This window comes from Meles meles, chromosome 17 (genome assembly GCF_922984935.1).
Source record: "Meles meles chromosome 17, mMelMel3.1 paternal haplotype, whole genome shotgun sequence".
Lineage (NCBI taxonomy): Eukaryota > Metazoa > Chordata > Mammalia > Carnivora > Mustelidae > Meles > Meles meles.
The window spans coordinates 65,423,863-65,443,204 of NC_060082.1; the positions used below are offsets into that span (position 1 = coordinate 65,423,863).

General features: G+C 38.5%; 1 protein-coding gene across 6 annotated transcripts in view; it reads right to left on the minus strand.

Annotated features, from left to right (window-relative positions):
* The window catches only part of DNM3 (dynamin 3), a 535,138-nt gene that overhangs the window by 282,835 nt on the left and 232,961 nt on the right, over nt 1-19,342 (minus strand). For 4 of the 6 annotated variants that reach the window (XM_045982937.1, XM_045982934.1, XM_045982933.1 and 1 more), the window contains exons 13-14: nt 4,219-4,270; nt 3,378-3,407 (exon numbers count right to left, since the gene is read on the minus strand). In XM_045982937.1, the coding sequence (XP_045838893.1) occupies nt 3,378-3,407; nt 4,219-4,270 (82 nt within the window). The remainder of the gene's footprint in view (nt 1-3,377; nt 3,408-4,218; nt 4,271-19,342) is intronic. The other 2 variants (XM_045982938.1, XM_045982935.1) reach the window with 1 other exon arrangement.

Below are 19,342 nucleotides of genomic sequence, written 5' to 3' on the forward strand. Positions count from 1 at the left end.
TGTGGTTCTCATTTGTCATTCCCCTCCTCCAGTTCCTAATAACCTCTCTGACCTTCAGGTGGCATTGTCTCGCGCCCTTGAGACACAACATCCCGCTCACTGATGTCAGCCTCCAGCCCTACACATTCTCCCCTTCATCCTGGTACATTCATTCCTCTCTTCGCTGAGGTTTCACGTTCTGTGGTCTGCGTTACCCGCTGTCAGCTGCAGCCCGGAAGCAGATGATCCTTCTGACCTATAAGCACAAGGTCAGCGGTAGCTCACGCCATAACACAGTGCCTGTGTCGCTGACCTCACTTCTTCTCATCACGTGGGCATTTGACCCTCCCACCTCAGCACGAGGATGACTACAGTAGAAGATATTCTGAGAGACAGAGACCACATCCACACAACTTTTATTATTGTATATTGCTATAATTATTCTAACTTATTATTAGTTATTGTTGTTAATCTCTTGCTGTGCCTAACTTTAAAACTAAACTTTATCACAGAAAAACTTTATCATAGAAAAAAAAATCTGTAGGGTTTGGTATATTATGATTGTGCTTAAAACCTTACAATGATACTCCATGCCTTTCTGGATCACAAATAATAATAATAATTAATGGAGCTTACGTTCTAGTGAAGGAAGTTCAAAAAGTAAACAAGAAGATAATAGATAGTCAAGACAGTAGGAAGGGAAGGTGATTTTACATCTGATGGCCAGGGCCAATCTATTCCAGAAGTGACATTTGAGGGAGACCTGAAGGATTAGAAGGAGCTAGCCTTGGAAAAGGTGGAAGACTTCAGTTTCCTTACTTACCATCATCCCCACTGGGCTGTGAGGTCCCCGAGGACAGGACCCATGATTTATTTATCATTCTGTACTAAACATCTACCATAGTTTTTCATACTCTTAGGTTTTGAATACATATTTGATGAGTGAAGGGATGAATGAAGGTTATGTTTAAATTTTTGGGCAATGCAACTTTAAGCTAATTATATGCTCACATTTTTTTGTACCAACACTGACATCAATTTGTGGAAATTTCAAGCTGACAAATTTCTAGGCAGCCAAAAATGAATGGGATTGCCTTTAAGGGGTTTTCCTTTTCTGAATTCCTTCTAAAATATTTCAGAGCAGACTCTGTACAGCACAATCTCTTAAAACCAAGAGCCCTAAAGGAATATCAGAATGGATGAACCACCTGTAGGATAACACAGTATTTCTGCCCCACCAACCATAAAAGCCAGCATCAGTTAAAAGACTGGGCTCTAAGGATCCCCGACTTTGAGCTTCTCAATAGGCAAAGACTTTTTATACAAATTCAAATCAACCTCAGACATTCAGATTCATAAAGAAAATGGTTTCAAGTAATTATAGTTCATTTCTGCTAAGCAGCAAATAAGTAAATAAATCTCTAAAATACATTTTACTGCAAGTAATTACTGAATTTGATCCTGCAATATAAGATATTCCCGTTCCTAACCCCTTACTTGCAAAGTAAAAGGTTTTTGTTTTCAAACAGACAGGGGCACCTGAGTGGCTCTGTTGGCCAACTCTTGATTTTGGCTCAGGTCCTGATCTCAGGGTGGTGAGACTGAGCCCTGAGTCAGGCTCTGCGCTGGATGTGGAGCCTGCTTCAGATTCTCTCTCTCCCTCTCCCTCTGCCCCTTCCCTATCTCTCTCTCTCCCTCTCTAAAAAATTTAAAACTAAATAGATAAAACAGAAACGTAGCAGCAAGATCTAACCTGACCTGTAAATATCTCTCATTTCATCTTAGTGTGACTATTCATTTGTTTTCCTACAGAAACATAATGTGTTTAATTAAAGGGTGCTGTGTTTCTGACCCCACAGGAATACTGGGTAATATATGATATATGCAACGTACTTTTTTTCTAAAATCCAAAAAGTTCTGACATTAAAGGCGCATCTGGCCCCAAAAGTTTTGGGTAGGGATCTGTATTCTATTATGAGACTCACCCAATTCTATTATCTTGAATTTTAATACCTCCATAATGTATGGGCTTTGAAGTACTCAGTGAAAGTAAAGTCACAGAAACACAATTAACATTATTTCAGCATTTGGAAGCAATATATAATTGAAAACTGTTCTGAATTTCCTTTCAATCTGATTTAAATATGGATTTATGCCACTATACTATTGCTTTCCCAATAAGTATAAACTTCTATGAGCTAGAGCTTCTGATCATGAGGAAAGTCTTATAGATAAATCCTTTATACATCAAGCCTTAATCTGGGCATCGCAATCTTCAGAATAATTTGCCATAGCTTTAAAATTTCCCAAATGTTTCATTACAAAGATTTTGTCACTTTTGTAATTTTCTTATATTTTATATTTTTTCTCCTGAAAGCTTCAAGAACAGCACCTACAAGGTAAATGCTTTCGCAAGTCACACACCCAGCACCCAGCTGCAAACATCACTATGTAAATTACTTCTGATTCTCACAATCATCCTATGGATATATTTTCATTCTTCGCATCACACAACTGAGCAAACTCAGGTTCAGTTTGTCCCAGGCCACGTGGCTACTAAGTGACAGAGCAGAATTTGAACCCAGGAATGTCTAGTTTCAAAGACTGTTTCTTCCAAAACATCATGAGGCAAATAATTGGTCAATGCTCCACAATCTCATTCTTAACTTGAGCCCAATTGGAAGAAAGACTTTAAGGCTGCTTCATCTGTGGTAAAAATGAGAGTGTAATGTTTTGGGGTTTTGTTTTTGTTTTTGTTTTTTTTAATGCCTATGCCAGGAATTTGACAGTATCTTTACACTTCCATAAAGTGAAGATATAGTATCTGGTTTTAAAAGATTCAACCTTAAAGCCATGTGCAATAGCAATAGATATCATCTGGGTTTTTTTTTATTTTTTAAAAAAATACAAAAAATTGTAATTGAGTAGGCTTATCAACAAATACATCAAAATCAAATGTTTAATATTTACCCACCTTTTAGAGGCACCAACCACATTTATTGGAGATATTATCACACAAGTTATAGAGAAAGGCTTATTATGCCTTGTAACAACATAGCATAAAGGGACAGAGATGAAGATCATTAATGATTTTAATTATTTTAAGGCCCGTTAAAATTAGAGAAATATCAAAGCACCCACAGTGTTAAGGGTTTATTATTACAGCATTTTAGAGTTTACTAGTTCATACCTTTCAATCACAGCAAGTTATTAGCAGTGAAGGGATGAACCCTCTTAAGAGGATTTTTATTTCAATGATACAGTGTTATGGATAAGACAACCTAAGTTTAAAAAAATTAGTAGCAAGCGCAAGTTGAGTTAATCAGTTAAAGACAAACTGTGCCCTTGGGAAGCTAAATGAAAAAGCAACAGTAAAGCTTACAGAACTTAGCTCGTACAATTTGCCTTGAAGGCGGAAGATTGGTTCCCTGAAATAGCAAAGAATTATATGCTTTAGTTCAGAAAAAAAGTTTTTAAAATAAAGTCTGTTATTACCTCTTCTCCTTTCAAAACAATGGAAAAACTCCTAGAGCAGAGGTTTCAATTTGTTCAATAATTGTACCTCTGAATTTAAAAAAAACTATAAAATCATCATTGTTTTGAGTTGAAAAGAAATAACAATGCAAATATTCATTATCACATAAAACATAAAAGAAACAGCAAACTGTCAGAGTTCATGCAATCTCTGCTGAGCGCTATTAGTCAGAGACAGCTGGTCAGCCCCAAACACAAAAACTTAAAAGATCAGATCTTCGTAAGAATTAACATCTTCATTAGCCAACAGGAATTTGGTGCGGCAGAGAGTAAATCCAACAACTGCCTTCTTTATGAGCTGTCCCTTCACTGTTACCAAGCTGTGCAAACGTGTGAACTAGTCAGCAGCAACAGAAGCTCATGCAACAACTCACCATGTTTTAACCTTGAACCGACTCACAGATTCCATGTTAAATCAAATTTAGGGGTAACATAAGCAAGCAAAGTAGGACACAAGGAGTCATTTTGAAAAGCAGAGCAAATAGCAGAAAAGTCATTTAAAATAAATAAATAAATGCATAAAATAGCCAAAAAAAAAAAAATGCAATGCACTCCAAAAACCTTACAAGCAAAAACAAAACAAAACAAAAAGCTGCATTTTGGGCAAAATCTGCACATGATTAATTTGCATTAAAAAAATCAGTCAAGCAACTGAGTTCAAATTCTCTGGGGCATGCATGCACTGATTATTTTAAAGATGCCCACCTGGTTTCCGATTGTGTTTTTCTTGTGAACCTGACTGCTCCTCTGCTGAGCACTGAGAAAAGGAAAGGAGACCGGCACTGAAGAAACTCATGAGACTTTTTTGGGAACAAATAACACATATTAAACTATATACAGGCTTTCAAAATGCATCAAAACCTGAGACAGAGCAAACACCAAAAATCCAGGCCAGTTTAATTCTGGAAGCAAAACCAGCTCAGGGGAATTAGTATGAATTACCCATCCCGAACCAAAGCACGACATCACGGGGTACAAAACTGTATTGCTACACTAATCACATGAGTCTGTGCACGTGTTTGTGATGTCCTAATAGATATACAGAATAGTTGCACTGAAAATAACAGTTAACACTTACTGAGTATATGCTCGAAGAGGTGTTTTATAGGGACCAGCAATTTTGATTTAAATTTCTACTTTCACTCCATGAGATAGTTACTACTCTTCTTCTCATTTTACAGGCAGATAGAATGAGTCGCACAGAAGCAAGGTTGCTTTCCCAGAGTCACTCAGCTAATTAGTGGTGGTACCAAGCACTCTGATTCCAGACCCCAAATTCTTCGTGCTATTAACCAATCTCATTGCTTTGAATTCTACTACATTCTGACAACTAGAGTGATCTCCTGCTTCAACCTATTTCCCCACCCCCAGATTCAAATGTTTTGACAACTCATCCTCTCCACTTGGATGTCTAATGGACATCTCAAACTTAAAATGCCAAAAACTGAACTTCTGATCTCTTCCCTAAAACTGCTCCGCCACAGTTTTCCCCTCCTTGGTGAGGGTCATTCCATATTTCTAAGCGCTTACACCAAAATCCTTGATTCCATTCTCTCTCACACATTCTACAGCCAATCATGAGTAAATGCTATTGACTCTACTTTTTAAGATGTATTTAAAATTTGGGGTGCCTCGGGGGCTCAGTCGGTTAAGTGTCCAACTCTCGGTTTTGGCTCAGGTAATGATCTTGGGGTGGTGAGATCGAGCCCCACACCAGGCTCCATGCTCAGCAGGGAATCTGCTGGAGATTCTCTCTCTCTCTCTCTCAAATAAATCTTTAAAATAAAATGAAATGTATTTAAAATTCAACATCCTCGGGAGCCTGACTGGCTCAGTCAGTGGAGCATGCAATTCTCGATCTCGGGATTATAGTTTCAAGCTGCGTGTTAGGTATAGAAATTACTTAAAGATAAGACCTTTTTAAAAAATACATTAATTTAATCAAATAAAATCCAACATCTTTTTACCACCCCCTATGGCTACCACATTGGTCCAAGCCATGGGTATCTCTTATTCATACTTTTATCATATTCATACTGTTATCACTTACTCTGGTCTCTGCTTCCATACTTGTCCCCCTAACATAAATTCTCAACACAGAGGCCAAAATGATCCTTTTATAAAGGGGATCCTTGCCATTCTTCTGCTCAAAACACTCTGTACTACTATGCAATACCATTCTACTCAGCGTAGAAGTCCTTACAATGGTCCACAGGCCCTACTCAACTGACCCCCAACATCTGCCTCTTTGAATCATCTACTGTCCCCATCTTGTTCATTGGAGAGGTCCAGTCACAATGACTCCTTTCTTTTTTTTCAAACCTACCAAGCACGATCCCACCTCAAAGCCTTTATGCTGCTACCTGTTCCCTCTGCTTAGAACACTCATCCCCAGACAACTGCATGGCTCTCAACATCACCTTCTTCAAGCCTTTGTTCAAATTTATCTTTTCAATGAGACCCACCATGATGACCCTATTGAAAATTACATCCCTCCCTCCTCCGGCACTCTTATCCTCTTCATACTATTCTATTTTTCTCTATGGCACTTTTTATACCTTCAAACATACTATATGGTTTACTGGTTTGTTTGGTTTTTTTTAAATATTTTATTTATTTGACAGAGAGAAATCACAACTAGGCAGAGAGGCAGGCAGAGAGAGAGAGAGGAGGAAGCAGGCTCCCCGCAGAGCAGAGAGTCCGATGCGGGGCTTGATCCCAGGACCCTGGGATCATGACCCGAGCCGAAGGCAGAGGCTTTAACCCACTGAGCACCCAGGCTTGTGTATATCTCTTTTCTCTCTTCTTCCATTAGCACATAAGCTCCTTGTGAGCAGTGGCTTTTGTCTGTTCCAGTGCCTAGAAACTACTCAGCACATAGTTGGCTTCAACAAGTACCTGTTGAATAGAAAGTCCAATGAGAGTGCTATCATTTTAACACGAGCACAGAGGGAGTAAGAGCCAGATACAACCCCAACAATTGAACTCTGGAGCCCAGATATTATGTGCTGTGTTACTCTATCTCTGAAAAGAACAAAGGCTTTCTTTCTGTGAATCCATGAGTAAACACCTATTGATACAAGAAAATACAAGTCACTGTGGCGATTCTGAAAAGCCATACTGAACCCGCTCACTAGTTGTTTAATAGTTTATAGAAGCTGTTTTAGAAATTGATGAAAAAGTCTAAAATAGAGAAAACATAGATTAAAGTCATCGGTCAACCATTTAAAGTGATGGGATAGTGGGATTCAGTAGAACATCACAAATCACACATTTAGAACAACTGTTCCAAATAGCAATCTTTTACAATCTACCGTGATGTATTTAAGGTCCTTCTCTTCACTCAGTCTCGGGAAGAAACACACACTATATTCAAATGAGGCTGGGGAAGGTATGAGTGGTAAAAGGACACACAGTATTTGATTAGTAAAGATTTTATGTATTTTGTTTTTGTTTTTCAATTTGCTAATTTTAGGGTTTGAGCTTCTTTTTTTCCTGTTTGTTATTTTTCTAGTTTTTAGCTGAATGCTTGCTTCCCTCATCACTATGATATTCATCTCTCTCCAACCATTCCTCTACATAAGCCAAATCTACATTATTCAGGTTTTTGTGGTGAGGCTGTAAATGAGATCATGTTTACAACAGGCTGTGCCCAGGGGTCTGATGCACCCACACTGCCCTCTGGCTGCCCACCAGGCCGTGAACCATGGAGTGTATCTAAAATATTTCTCCTCTGGGGCTTCAGATCTTAGCCATCATTTGTTTCTCCAGGCCATGCGGGCTCCCCCTCCTCAGGGAAGAACTGGGACCAGCAACCATTGTACTGCAATCATGCCTTCTTCATGGCTATGGTCATCCTTTCCAAGCACCATAACTGTTGTTCAGGGTTTTCTTAAGGGGAAATGTTTCAAAATAAGGCACTTACTAGTAGTGATAATTTCAAACTATGCTAGACCCCCAGGTGTTTAAAGCAGGCAAACTACTGGGGACCCTTGAATTATGTGTATATCCTCTTAAAATCAATTAAGAGAAAATAGCAGAACATAGAGCAAAAGACAGAGATTGCTAACGACTCCCTATACTACCTTAAGCAAAGAATATAGACCATAGAGACCTCAGTGCCTTATCTATAAAGTTTGAGAGAGTGTGTGTGTGTGTGTGTGTGTGTGTGTGTGTGTGTGTAGACAGAGAGACAGAGACGGGGTAGGCAACTAGACTAGCTATTTCTTAGGTTCCTCTTAGATCCAAGATTCCTTAAGATGCAAAGTTATTCTCAAAAGCTTATGGCCTACACTATGTAGAGAGACTTTCCACTGACAGAATCTTTATCTACTAAATTATCATATTTAGGATCTACCATAGTCTAAGAATGTGCAGAAGGAAAAAGATTTATTTTAATAATCCAATATCAAATATTAGTGTCAAATACGACTGGACGGCTGGGTGGCACAGTCGGTTGAGTGTCCAACTCTTGGTTTTAGCTCAGGTCATGGTCTCAGGGTTGTGAGAGCCCAGTGTTGGGTTCTGGACTCAGCACAGAGTTGGCTTCAGATTCTTTCTCTCCCTCACTCTCTCCCCTTCCACTCATGCACTCTCTCTCAAATAAATAATAAATCTTTTTTAAAAATGCAAATATTAAATTAACTTTACTTTTGACTGAAAGAATAATCTTTTCATAGAAACTGGCCCCATAAAGACAGAATACTTATTATTATTATTATTATTTTTTTTTTAAAGATTTTATTTATTTATTTGACAGAGAGAGACACAGCGAGAGAGGGAATACAAGCAGAGGGAGTGAGAGAGGGAGAAGCAGGCTCCCCGCCATGCAGGGAGCCCGATATGGGGCTCGATCCCATGATGCTGGGATCATGACCCGAGCCGAAGGCAGAGGCTTAACCCACTGAGCCACCCAGGCACCCCATATTTTTTTTAAAGATTTTATTCATTTATTTGACAGAGAGAGACACAGCAAGAGAGGGAACACAAGCAGGGGAAGTGGGAGAGGGAGAAACAGACTTCCTGCTGAGCAAGGAGCCAAATGCGGGACTCAATCCCAGGACCCAGGGATCATGACCTGAGCTGAAGGCAGCCACCCAATGACTGAGCCACCCAGGCGCCCAAGACAAGGATACTTATTAAAGATGTATTTAGATACTTAAAGTTACTACATCAGCAACATAATAAAAAAATAAACTTCTAGTTAGAAAACATTCTTTATCAAAATTCTTCTATAGGCAATGATGATTAAACTAAAAATATTTTAAAATATTCATTTAACAACAAAAAAAAATATTCATTTAACAATGGGAAGGCTTCTAGGAAGATAACATAGTAGAAGGATCCTAAGCTCACTTGGTCCAATGAACATACCTAGATAATAGCCACATCAGTGCAAACAAAGCAGAAAATGACCCAAAGACTGGCAGAATAGACCTTCCACAGTTACTCATAGAGATGAGGTCAGAGGAGCAAAGGAAGGGAAGCAAACTCTTGGTGAGACCAAACACAAATGGGAGGGATATCCCAAGCATGGAGAAGACCTCATACCAGGCACCCCAGGCACAGGGGACCTGCACTAGGAATACAAGTCCCCATAACATTTGGCTTTGAAAACCCATGGAGCTTAACTTCACAAGTTTTTACCACCAGTGGGGCTTAACTCTGGTACTTTAAAAATTGGAAGGCTCAACTCTGGGAGATGTGCAGAGGGACAAGAAACTGGGTCTCTGCCCTTACCAAGACAGTACAGCAAACAATCCCACCTAGATACAGCACAGAAGCAGCAGTTTGAAAAGCACATGGGATATATGAGAAGGAGACTTATTTACTAATTTCATAATGCATGCTAGAGGGGAAAAGATCATTCGGAGAATTCTCTAAGAACTAAAGAGCTGGCAAGTGCCATTTCTCCCCATGCACCCACCTCTACCCCAAGCCTAGGTAGCCAGACACCTGTGGGAAGCAGCTTCAATACCTTCTACCTATGTTGTTGACACTGTGTACCCCACCCCCACACTCTCCTGGGGATTCACTCCATCCAACCTGCCCCACTCTTCAGGAGTCCCGTCAAAGTGGCTCCTATTGTATCTCACCCTGCAGGCACCCCAGTAGGGACTGACACCACTCCAAAGTCACTTCTACCCTGATGAGAGGGTGAAAACAACTATACACACCAATTCCACTGCATCCCCAGCAGCCAGGCCTTATAACTGGCAATGCAGAGAGAGTGCCCTGCTGATCAGTGCCTTTGCAGCCCCAGCACAGTATGGGGACAGGTGTCTTGGTCTCACTGCCAGCCCCACCCACTAACAAACACCTCCTGGGAGGCAGCACAGGGAGAGACCCCCTGCAGTTGGGGGTCACTTTGTAGCCCTGACAAATAGGCTGAGGGCAGACCTCTAGTCTGACTGCCCCATTACCCAACTACAATCCCACAGGGGCTCTGGCTAGCTCCTTAACAGCACAGGGACTAAATCTTGCCCACAACAGGTAAAGTGAGCCATTGCAGCTGGCTGGACTAAAGGCAAAGAAGGCTTAGCCACAATAGTAGGATACATGAAAACCACACATGAGACACCCCTGAAGTGCCTGGTTCTCGTGAGCAGAGGACATTGTGCTACAAGAGCACCCCAAGACTTCTTTCTCATAAAACCACTACTTTCAAGATCCAGGAGACATAACTGCTTTTTTAAATGTATAGAAACAAACACAGATAAAATGAGGAGACAGAGAAATATGTCACAAATTAAAGAATAGGACAAAACCACAGCAACAGAGTTAAATGAAACAAAGACAAGAATATGCCTGATTTAAAAAAAAAATCAAAGTAATGGTCATAAAGGTACTTACTGGACTTGAGAAAAGAATGGAGGATCTCAGTGAGACCTTCAACAAAAAGATAGAAAATATAAAAAAGAACCAATCAGAGATGAAGAACTCAATAAATGAAATTAAAAATACACTAGAGGAATCAATAGTAGACTTGAGGAGGCAGAAGAATGGATTAGCAAGCTGGAAGACAGAGCACTGGAAAGCAACCACACCGAACAGCAAAAAGAAAAAATTAATTTAAAAAAATGAGAGTACACAACTAAACCAGCCTTACAAGAAACACTAAAGGGGGTGCCTGGGTGGCTCAGTGGGTTAAGCCTCTGCCTTCGGCTCAGGTCATGATCCCAGGGTCCTGGGATCGAGCCCCGCATCGGGCTCTCTGCTCAGCAGGGAGCCTGCTTCCTTCTCTCTCTCTGCCTGCCTCTCTGCCTACTTCTGATCTCTGTCTCCCAAATAAATAAATAAAAAATCTTTAAAAAAAAAAAGAAACACTAAAGGGAATCCTTTCAATGGAAAGAAAAGGCCATACTCAGAAATAAGAAAACTGTGAAAGGAAAAATTTCCCAATTAAATACAAACATAATAAAAGTATTACATTGATCACTTATAAAAACCAGTATGGAGGTTAAAACACAAGGCAATAAAATCAGTTAAATCTATAAAAATCAGTCAAGAGATTCACAAAATAAGAGGATATAAAGTATGATATCATATACATGAAACATGGGAGGGGAAGAAAAATTTAAGGCTTTTAGAATGGGTTCAAACTTACGTGACCATCAACTTAATATAGACTGCTATATCATAAGATGTTATTTATAAGCCTAAGGGTAACCACAAATAGACCTGTAATAGATATGCAAAAAATAAGGGGGAAGCAATGCAAGCATATCAGTAAAGAGAGACATAAAACCATAAGGGAAGAGAGCAAGAGAAGGAACAGGGAAGAAATATAAAAACAACCATAAAACAAGTAACAAAATGGCAATAAGTGCATACCAATCAATAATTACTTTGAATGTAAATGGACTAAATGCCTCAATCAAAAGACATTGGGTGACGGATGGATTAAAAAAAAAAAAGGCAAGACCCATCTATGGGCTACCTACAAGAAATTCACTTAAGACCTAAAGATACATGCAAATTGAAAGTGAAGGGATAGAAAAAGCATTTACCATACAAATGTAAGCAAAAAGAAGGCTAAGGTGGCAACAATATAGACTTTAAAACAAAGACTGTAATAAGAGACCAAGAAGGACACTACATACTGATAAAGGCAACAATCCAACAAGAGGATGTAACAGTGGTAAATATTTGTAGGCCCGATATAGGAACAACTAAATACATTAAGCAATAATTAACAGACATAATGGAAGAAACTGGCAGTAACACAAAAAAAGTAATGAACTTTTAATACCCCACTAACATCAATGGATAGATTTTCCATGGAGGCCAAATAACATGCTACTAAACAATGAATGGGTCAACCAAGAAATCAGAGAGGAAATAAAAAATACATGGAGAGAAATGAAAATAAAAACACAATGGTCCAAAATCTTTGGGACCCACCATAAGCTGTTCAGAGAGAAATGATTACAGCAATACAGGTCTACTATAAGAAGCAAGAAAAATCTCAAATAAGCAACCTAACCTTATACTCATAGGAGCTAGAAAAAGGAAAACAGAGCCCAAAGCCAGTAGAAGGAAGAAAATAATCAAAATTAGAGCAAAAACAAATGAAATAGAGACCCCCCCAAAACAAACAAACAAACAAAAAAACCAAAAACAAAAACAAAAAGCCCACCAATAAAACAGACTAATGAAACCAGAAGCTGGTTCTTGGGAAAAAAAAAAACAACAAAATTCTTTATCTTTGGCCAGACTCATCAAGATAAAGAGAGAGGTCTCAAATAAATAAAATCAGAAATGAAGGAGGACAAATAATAATGCACACCACAGAAATAGCAAGGATTATAAGAGAATATTATGAAAAATTATATACCAACAAATAGGACAACCTACAAGAAATGGATAAATTCCTAGAACATATAACCTTCCAAAACGGAATCAGGAAGATATTATGAAAAATTATATACCAACAAATAGGACAACCTACAAGAAATGGATAAATTCCTAGAACATATAACCTTCCAAAACGGAATCAGGAAGAAACAAAATTAGAATGGACCCATTACCAGCAGTGAAACGGAATCAGTTTTAAAAAAAAAAAAAATCTCCAAACAAGCAACACCTCTTCAAGCTGTCCAAAACCGGACAGCTTCATAGGTGAATTCTACCAAACATTTAAAATAGAGCTAATACCTATTTTTCTTAAAATATCCCAAATAATAGAAGAGAAAGGAAAGCATCCAAATTCATTCTGAGGCCAGCATTACCCTGATACTAAAACCAGATAAAGATACTACAAAAAAGGAAAACCACAGGCCTATATCTCTGATGAACACAGATACAGAAATCCCCAACAAAACCTTAGTAAAACAAACCTAACAAAACATTAAAAGATCATTCACCATGATCAAGTGGAATTTATTCCAGGGATGCACGAGTAGTTTAATATTCGCACAGCGGTCAACACAGTACATCACATCGACAAGAGAAAAGAGACAAACCATATAGTCACCTCACTAGATGCAGAAAAAGCATTTGACAAACCACAATACTCATTCATGATAAAAACTCTCAACACAGTAGGCTTAGAAGGAACAAACCCCAACATAATAAAGATCTTATATGAAAAACACATAGCTAACATAGTGGTGAAAAAACAAGAGCTGTTCCTCTAAGAACAGGAACAAAATCAAGACGTCCACTCTCAACACTTTTGTTCAGCATACTATTGGAAGTTCTAGCCTCACCAATCAGACAAGAAAAGGCAGTAAAAGTAAATCTATATAGAGAGAGATTGGTAAGGAAGAAGTAAAACTCAACTATTTGCAGACGACATGATACTTTATATAGAAAACCTGAAATAATCTTCCAAAAAACTACTAGAATACATAAATTTGATAGTCTCAGGATACAAAAATAGTATGTGAAAATCTGTTGCATTTCTATATGCTAATAATGAAATAGCAAAAAGAGAAATTAAGAAAACAAGCCCATTTACAATTGCTCCAAAAAGAATAAAACACTGGGGCAGCTGGGTGCTCAGTCGGTTAAGCTTCTGACTCTTGATTTCAGCTCAGGTCATGATCTCAGGGTGGCATGGAGCCTGCCTAAGATTCTTTCTCTCCCTTTGCTCCTCCTCCTTCAAAAAATAAAAAAATGAAATTAAATACCTAAGAATAAACTTAACCAAGGTGGTGTTCATGCATTGGAAGAACCAATACTGTCAAAATGTCCGTACCACCCAAAGCAATATACAGATTTCATTCAATCACTATCAAAATACCAACAGCATTTTTCACAGAACTACAACAAATGACGCTAACATTGGTATGAAATCACAAAAGATCCCAAATAGCCAAAGCAATCTTCAGAAAGAAAAACAAAGCCGGAGACATCACAATCCTAGGTTTTAAGATATACTACAAAGCTATAGCAATCAAAACAGTATGGTACAGGCACAAAAACAAACACATACATCAATGGGACAGAAAAGAGAGTCCAGAAATAAACCCATGCTTTTATGGTCAATTAATCTATAACAAAGGAGGAAAGAATATACAATGGGAAAAAGATAGTCTCTTCAACAAATGGCATTGGGAAAACTGGAGGCTACATATAAAAGAATGAAACTGTACCACTTTTTCATATCATACACAAAAATAAACTCAAAATGGTTTAAAGACCTAAATGTGAGACCTGAAACCATAAAATTCCTATTTAAAAAAGACAGTAATTTCTTTGATATTTAAAGTTAAAATACTGGGACTATGCACAGCAAAGGCAACCATCAACAAAATAAAAAGAAAAACTAGTGAGTGGGAGGAGATATTGTAAATGGTTTATCCAATTAGGGGTACATAAGCAAAATATATAAAGAACTTATATAACTCAATACCTGAAAACCAAATAATCCAATTTAGCAATGGACACAAGTCCTGACTAGACATTTTTCCAAAGAAGACATCCAGATGGCCAACAGACACATGAAAAGATGCTCAACATCACTAATCATCAGGTAAATTCAAATCAAAACCACAATGGGACATCACCTCACACCTCTCAGAATGGCTAAAATCAGAAACAGAAGAAATAAAAAGTGCTGGCAAAGATGAAGAGAAAAGGGAAACCTCAGAACCGTTGGTGGGAATGCAACCTGGTACAGCCACTGAGGAAAACAGTATGGAGGTCCCTCAAAAAATTTAAAAGAGAATTACCATATGATCCAGTAATTCCACAAAAGGGTATTTACCCAATAAAAATGAAAACACAATTTGAAAAGACATATGCACTTTCACATTTTATTTCAGCATTATCTAAAATAGCCAAGATATGCAAGCAACCCACCTGTCCATAGATAGATAAATGTATAATAAAGATGTAACATATAATATATAAAATCTCTATGTATTATATTGTATGATAATATATTATATTATATATATTATTATAGCATAGTATTTTATATATATACATACTATGAGTTATGGCTCCACCATTAAAAAGAATGAAATTTCGTCATTTGCAACAACACGGATGGACCTAGAAAGTTATTACACTAACTGAAATAAGTCAGTCAGAGAAAGATAATACCATATGGTTTCAAGCTTACATGGAATTTAAGAGACAAAACAAATGAACAAAGATAAAAGAGACAAACAGTAAAAAACATCCTTAAATAAAGAGAACCAACTGGTGGTTTGCCAGAGGGTAGGTTGGTGGGGGATGAGTGAAACAGATAAAGGGGTAAAGAGTCCACATATTTGGATGAGCACTGAAAAATGTATAGAATTGTGGAATCATTACACTGCATACCTTAAATGAATAGAACATTGTATGCTAATTATACCTGAATTTTAAAAGAATTAATATAATTAAAAAATACAAATAAGTAAAAATTAAGATGTATTCATGGAAACCATGTAAGGACTTGCAAATTAATTTGAGTCTTTGGACATATTCTTGGCAATAGGTATTTAGTTGGTTATATCTGCAATATTGAAAAATACCTATATATAATGCTTTAATTTTAAAATTTTAGGTGACCAGTTATCTGCAAGGCACTCTGTAGAAGATATAAACACAAATAAGTGTAGTCCTTGTAATCAGAAGCCTCCGAATTACCTGTTGAGGGTCGTGAAATACACAAAACACAAATACTACAGAACAATAAACTTCCTAAGAATAAATATGTGAAGATGTAACAGAAAGCTAAAAACTAAAGTGCTTCTGTTCCAAATGTAGGATATAATTACCTTATACCTTATTTTGTGTGTGTGTTTGTTGTTAATTGTATAAATTTCTACTACACACAAGCCACTGTGGAAGCACTGACACACATAGAACCAAATTAGGTTTATTTAGTTTAATTTTCTGAGACCTAATGATTCTAAAAGTATATCATAAGAGGCTTAAATTTTTATAAAAGGAAGAACACAATGGAATTCATTTAAAGAAAAAAATTATCTTTTTTTTTAAGATTTTCTTTATTTATTTGACAGACAGAGATCACAAGTAGGCAGAGAGGCAGACAGAGAGAGAGGAAGGGAAGCAGGCTCCCTGCTGAGCAGAGAGCCGGATGCGGGGCTTGATCCCAGTACCCTGGGATCATGACCTGAGCCGAAGGCAGAGGCTTTAACCCATGAGCCACCCAGGTACCCCAAAAACATATTATCTTTTAGCTCAAATTATTTTTTGCATACTCGTATCTATCCTTGTCCATGTGCACACGTAATAAAAGATTCAAATAACAAGAATGTGTCAAGGGGGTATGTGACCATTTTCCAAATAAGCCCTATGCAGAGTAATTGGTCCAAATATTCAGAGAAGAAAGATTATTTTAGTCTGATATGTTCTAAGATTTTCACAGAAAACTTGAAAAGAGGTTAACCTTTAACAAAGGAAGACAAGCAACTGCATTCCAAGAGAATGGAGTAGTATTAGCAAAACCAGAAGGTAGAAAAATGAGGCATGTAGGGAAGTTGTGGAAAGTAAAACTATTATGGCAAAATTATATAATCATAGACTCGGGTTTGTCAAATGACTTTAAAAGCCATCTAGTACAATCACTGTATGTTGAAGCCAATTATGATGGATTTGGCCACTATGTTAGAGGCAACAAAAAGTATTCAAAGTTTCTGAGCCAGCAAATGGCATGATCAAAGCAGTATTTTAGTAAAATTACCTCCCTGAAATAGGTAGTATTGACTCTGAAGCAGGGAAGACAGGAAACAGTCAGCCTAGACCCCCTCCCTCTGACTGTGGAGTCCTGCCCAGCCTTCAAAGTCAATCGAGTCCCATTTCTGGATTATGCCTTCTTAGAAACCTCTAGTTATCTCTCTTTCCCATGAACTCCCAAAGCTCTTTGTCTGTGCCTGTATTACATAACCAGGACTTTGTTACAGGCTGATCTCTAACTGTAACTCTAACTTCCAACTACGTCTGTCCCTGGATGGCTGATGGCGTGTTGCATTAATCTGGGTATATTTAGTCTCTCACCACTGGTATTACCTAGCACAGTGTGAATAAGAGTTTCCTAAGAAATATTTATGAAATTATATTTTGATACAAGGTTATTTTTAACTAGATTATTAATGCTTATCTGCAATGGGAAGTTTAAGTAATTTGAAGAAGTCTGCAGTAGACAGGTGCGGCAGGAAGAGAATGGTCTATTGAGGGATCCGAAAGTGGTCAGTCTGGCTAGATGACAGGGCTGGGGTGGGACAGACAGAAATAGTGACAACAGAACAGCTGAAAAGGTAGGCAGAAGATGGAGTCTACAGGACCTTGGAAGCCATACTAACGAGTTTAGACTTTACTCTGAAAGTAATAGGGAACCCAGGACAGAATGAAAACAAACATGACAAGAGGCAGGGAGACTACTGTAGTAACCCAGGCAAGAAAAGACTAACTTCAGTAGTAATAATGATGACAGGAAGAAATAGACAAGTTCAAAAAATAATCACAATCAAATGGACTTGATAAAGATGAGGGAAGAAGGAAGAAAAAATGATGCTTGGGTTTCTGGTTTGAGCAACTGGAGAGGGAACAATGGAGAGGAGTGAATTCTAAGATGACACGATGAGTTTAGTTTAGGAATATTTGGTTGCGGCTTCTGTAAGATATACAAGTAGAGATGCCTAGTATGGGCTGGAATATGGTACACAGTCCGGGAAAAAGTTCTGGAAGGGGGGTCTAGATTGAGAGTCATCAGGTAAAAGTGGTAACTGCCACGGCTGCAGCGGGAGGTATCGGTCAGGGATATGCAGTGAGAAAAGAGGATCTATGGGAGAATCACGATGAAAAAAAAACAGTTAAGTCACGATCAGAGGATAAAGAGCTCCAAAATAAAACTGAGAAGGTGTGGCTAGACCAGAAAGAGGAGAACCAGGAGACAATGGAGGGGTGCTGAGCAAAGGAACAGATCTCAACAAGAAATGGTTATGGTGTAAAATGAAGACTCAGAATTGTCTGCTGGATTAACCGTTCCGTCTCATTAGAGTCATGTGGAAGACACAAGACGGCCGTGTACCAGACGCCTGGGTGGCGAAGTCTGTCAAGTGACTGCCTCAGGGCATGATCCCAGAGTCCTGGGATCGAGTCCACATTGGGCTCCCTGCTCTACAGGGAGTCTGCTTCTTCCTCTCTCCCTCCTCCCAGTCGTTCTCTCAATCTCTCTCTCAAATAATAAATAAAATCTTCGAAAGAAAAAAGGCTGCAGTGGGCTGAAAAGCGAAAGATAAATGAGAAAGAAAAAAGGGAAGTCTAAGGTTGACTCTAAGTCGACCCATAGGGGCTCAAGTGAACCAAGAAAATGGGAGTCCCTCCAAGACCGATATTCCATGGCAAATGTTAAGGTGTGCCTCTCCCTCCCCCACCGTATTTAGTTCGTAGAGGAGACAGGGAATTAAATGAAACTTTAGTAGTAACCATGATAGAGGAAATAATAGCAAAACGGCAACATACACACTAAGGCGGTATAAGGAAAAGGGCCATCCTTCCTACTTCGGTGACAGAACGTTTAAAGAGTTGACTCCACATTCGTAGGCCTTGGAATTGGCTTAGCAACAGCTGACAACAAACTTTATCTCCTTTTCCTCTTCTAGCAGCTACCACTGTAGGCTGCCACCAAGCCGTCGGTAAAGTACGGCTCACCAGGGAGGGTCTCAGAGAAATCAGCTGGACTCACCATACTCTAGAACTATGCCGTCCAGTACAGTTGCTGGTAACCAGATGTGGCTATTTCAATCAAAAATTTCATTAATTAAAATGTAATTTAACTTTCATTTCTTTTGTTGTACTAGCCACATTTAGGCTACTCAGTAGGTGTGTGTGTCTAGAAGCTATTGTATTGGACCGCACAGATTATAAAATACTCCCATCCCTTCACAAAGTTCTATTGGGCAGCACCGCTCTGGAGTTAAGAAGCTCTGTCGGAATCTTCTTTTATATTGACCCAAGAAGATTATGAACACCTGCCGAGAGTCCCAGGAGTGAAGCTCACCACATGCCAACTTGGCTCCATCCAATCAGACTGAGGCCAAAAGGGGAAGAAAACTACATGATGTCAATTCCCCCTGCAAGATCTTTAGTGAAGTCTCAGGCTAAATATTATGCAAGAAAACCCTCCAGAACTTGGGGGCCTATCAAAGAAGCATGACTCACCTCCTAAGATCTACTTCAAGGATGAAGATAATGTTCAACATAACAGATTTGAGAATGAAAGAGAAAAGTAGAAGTCTGCTTATTTTTAAAATGGTGCTTAAAACATTAGAATTCATAACTGTTTGGAATAGATGATACTAATGATGCCTTATTATTCAACCCTTTATTTCTACCCATACTAGTCCCAGTAAGCAACCAAGCATTT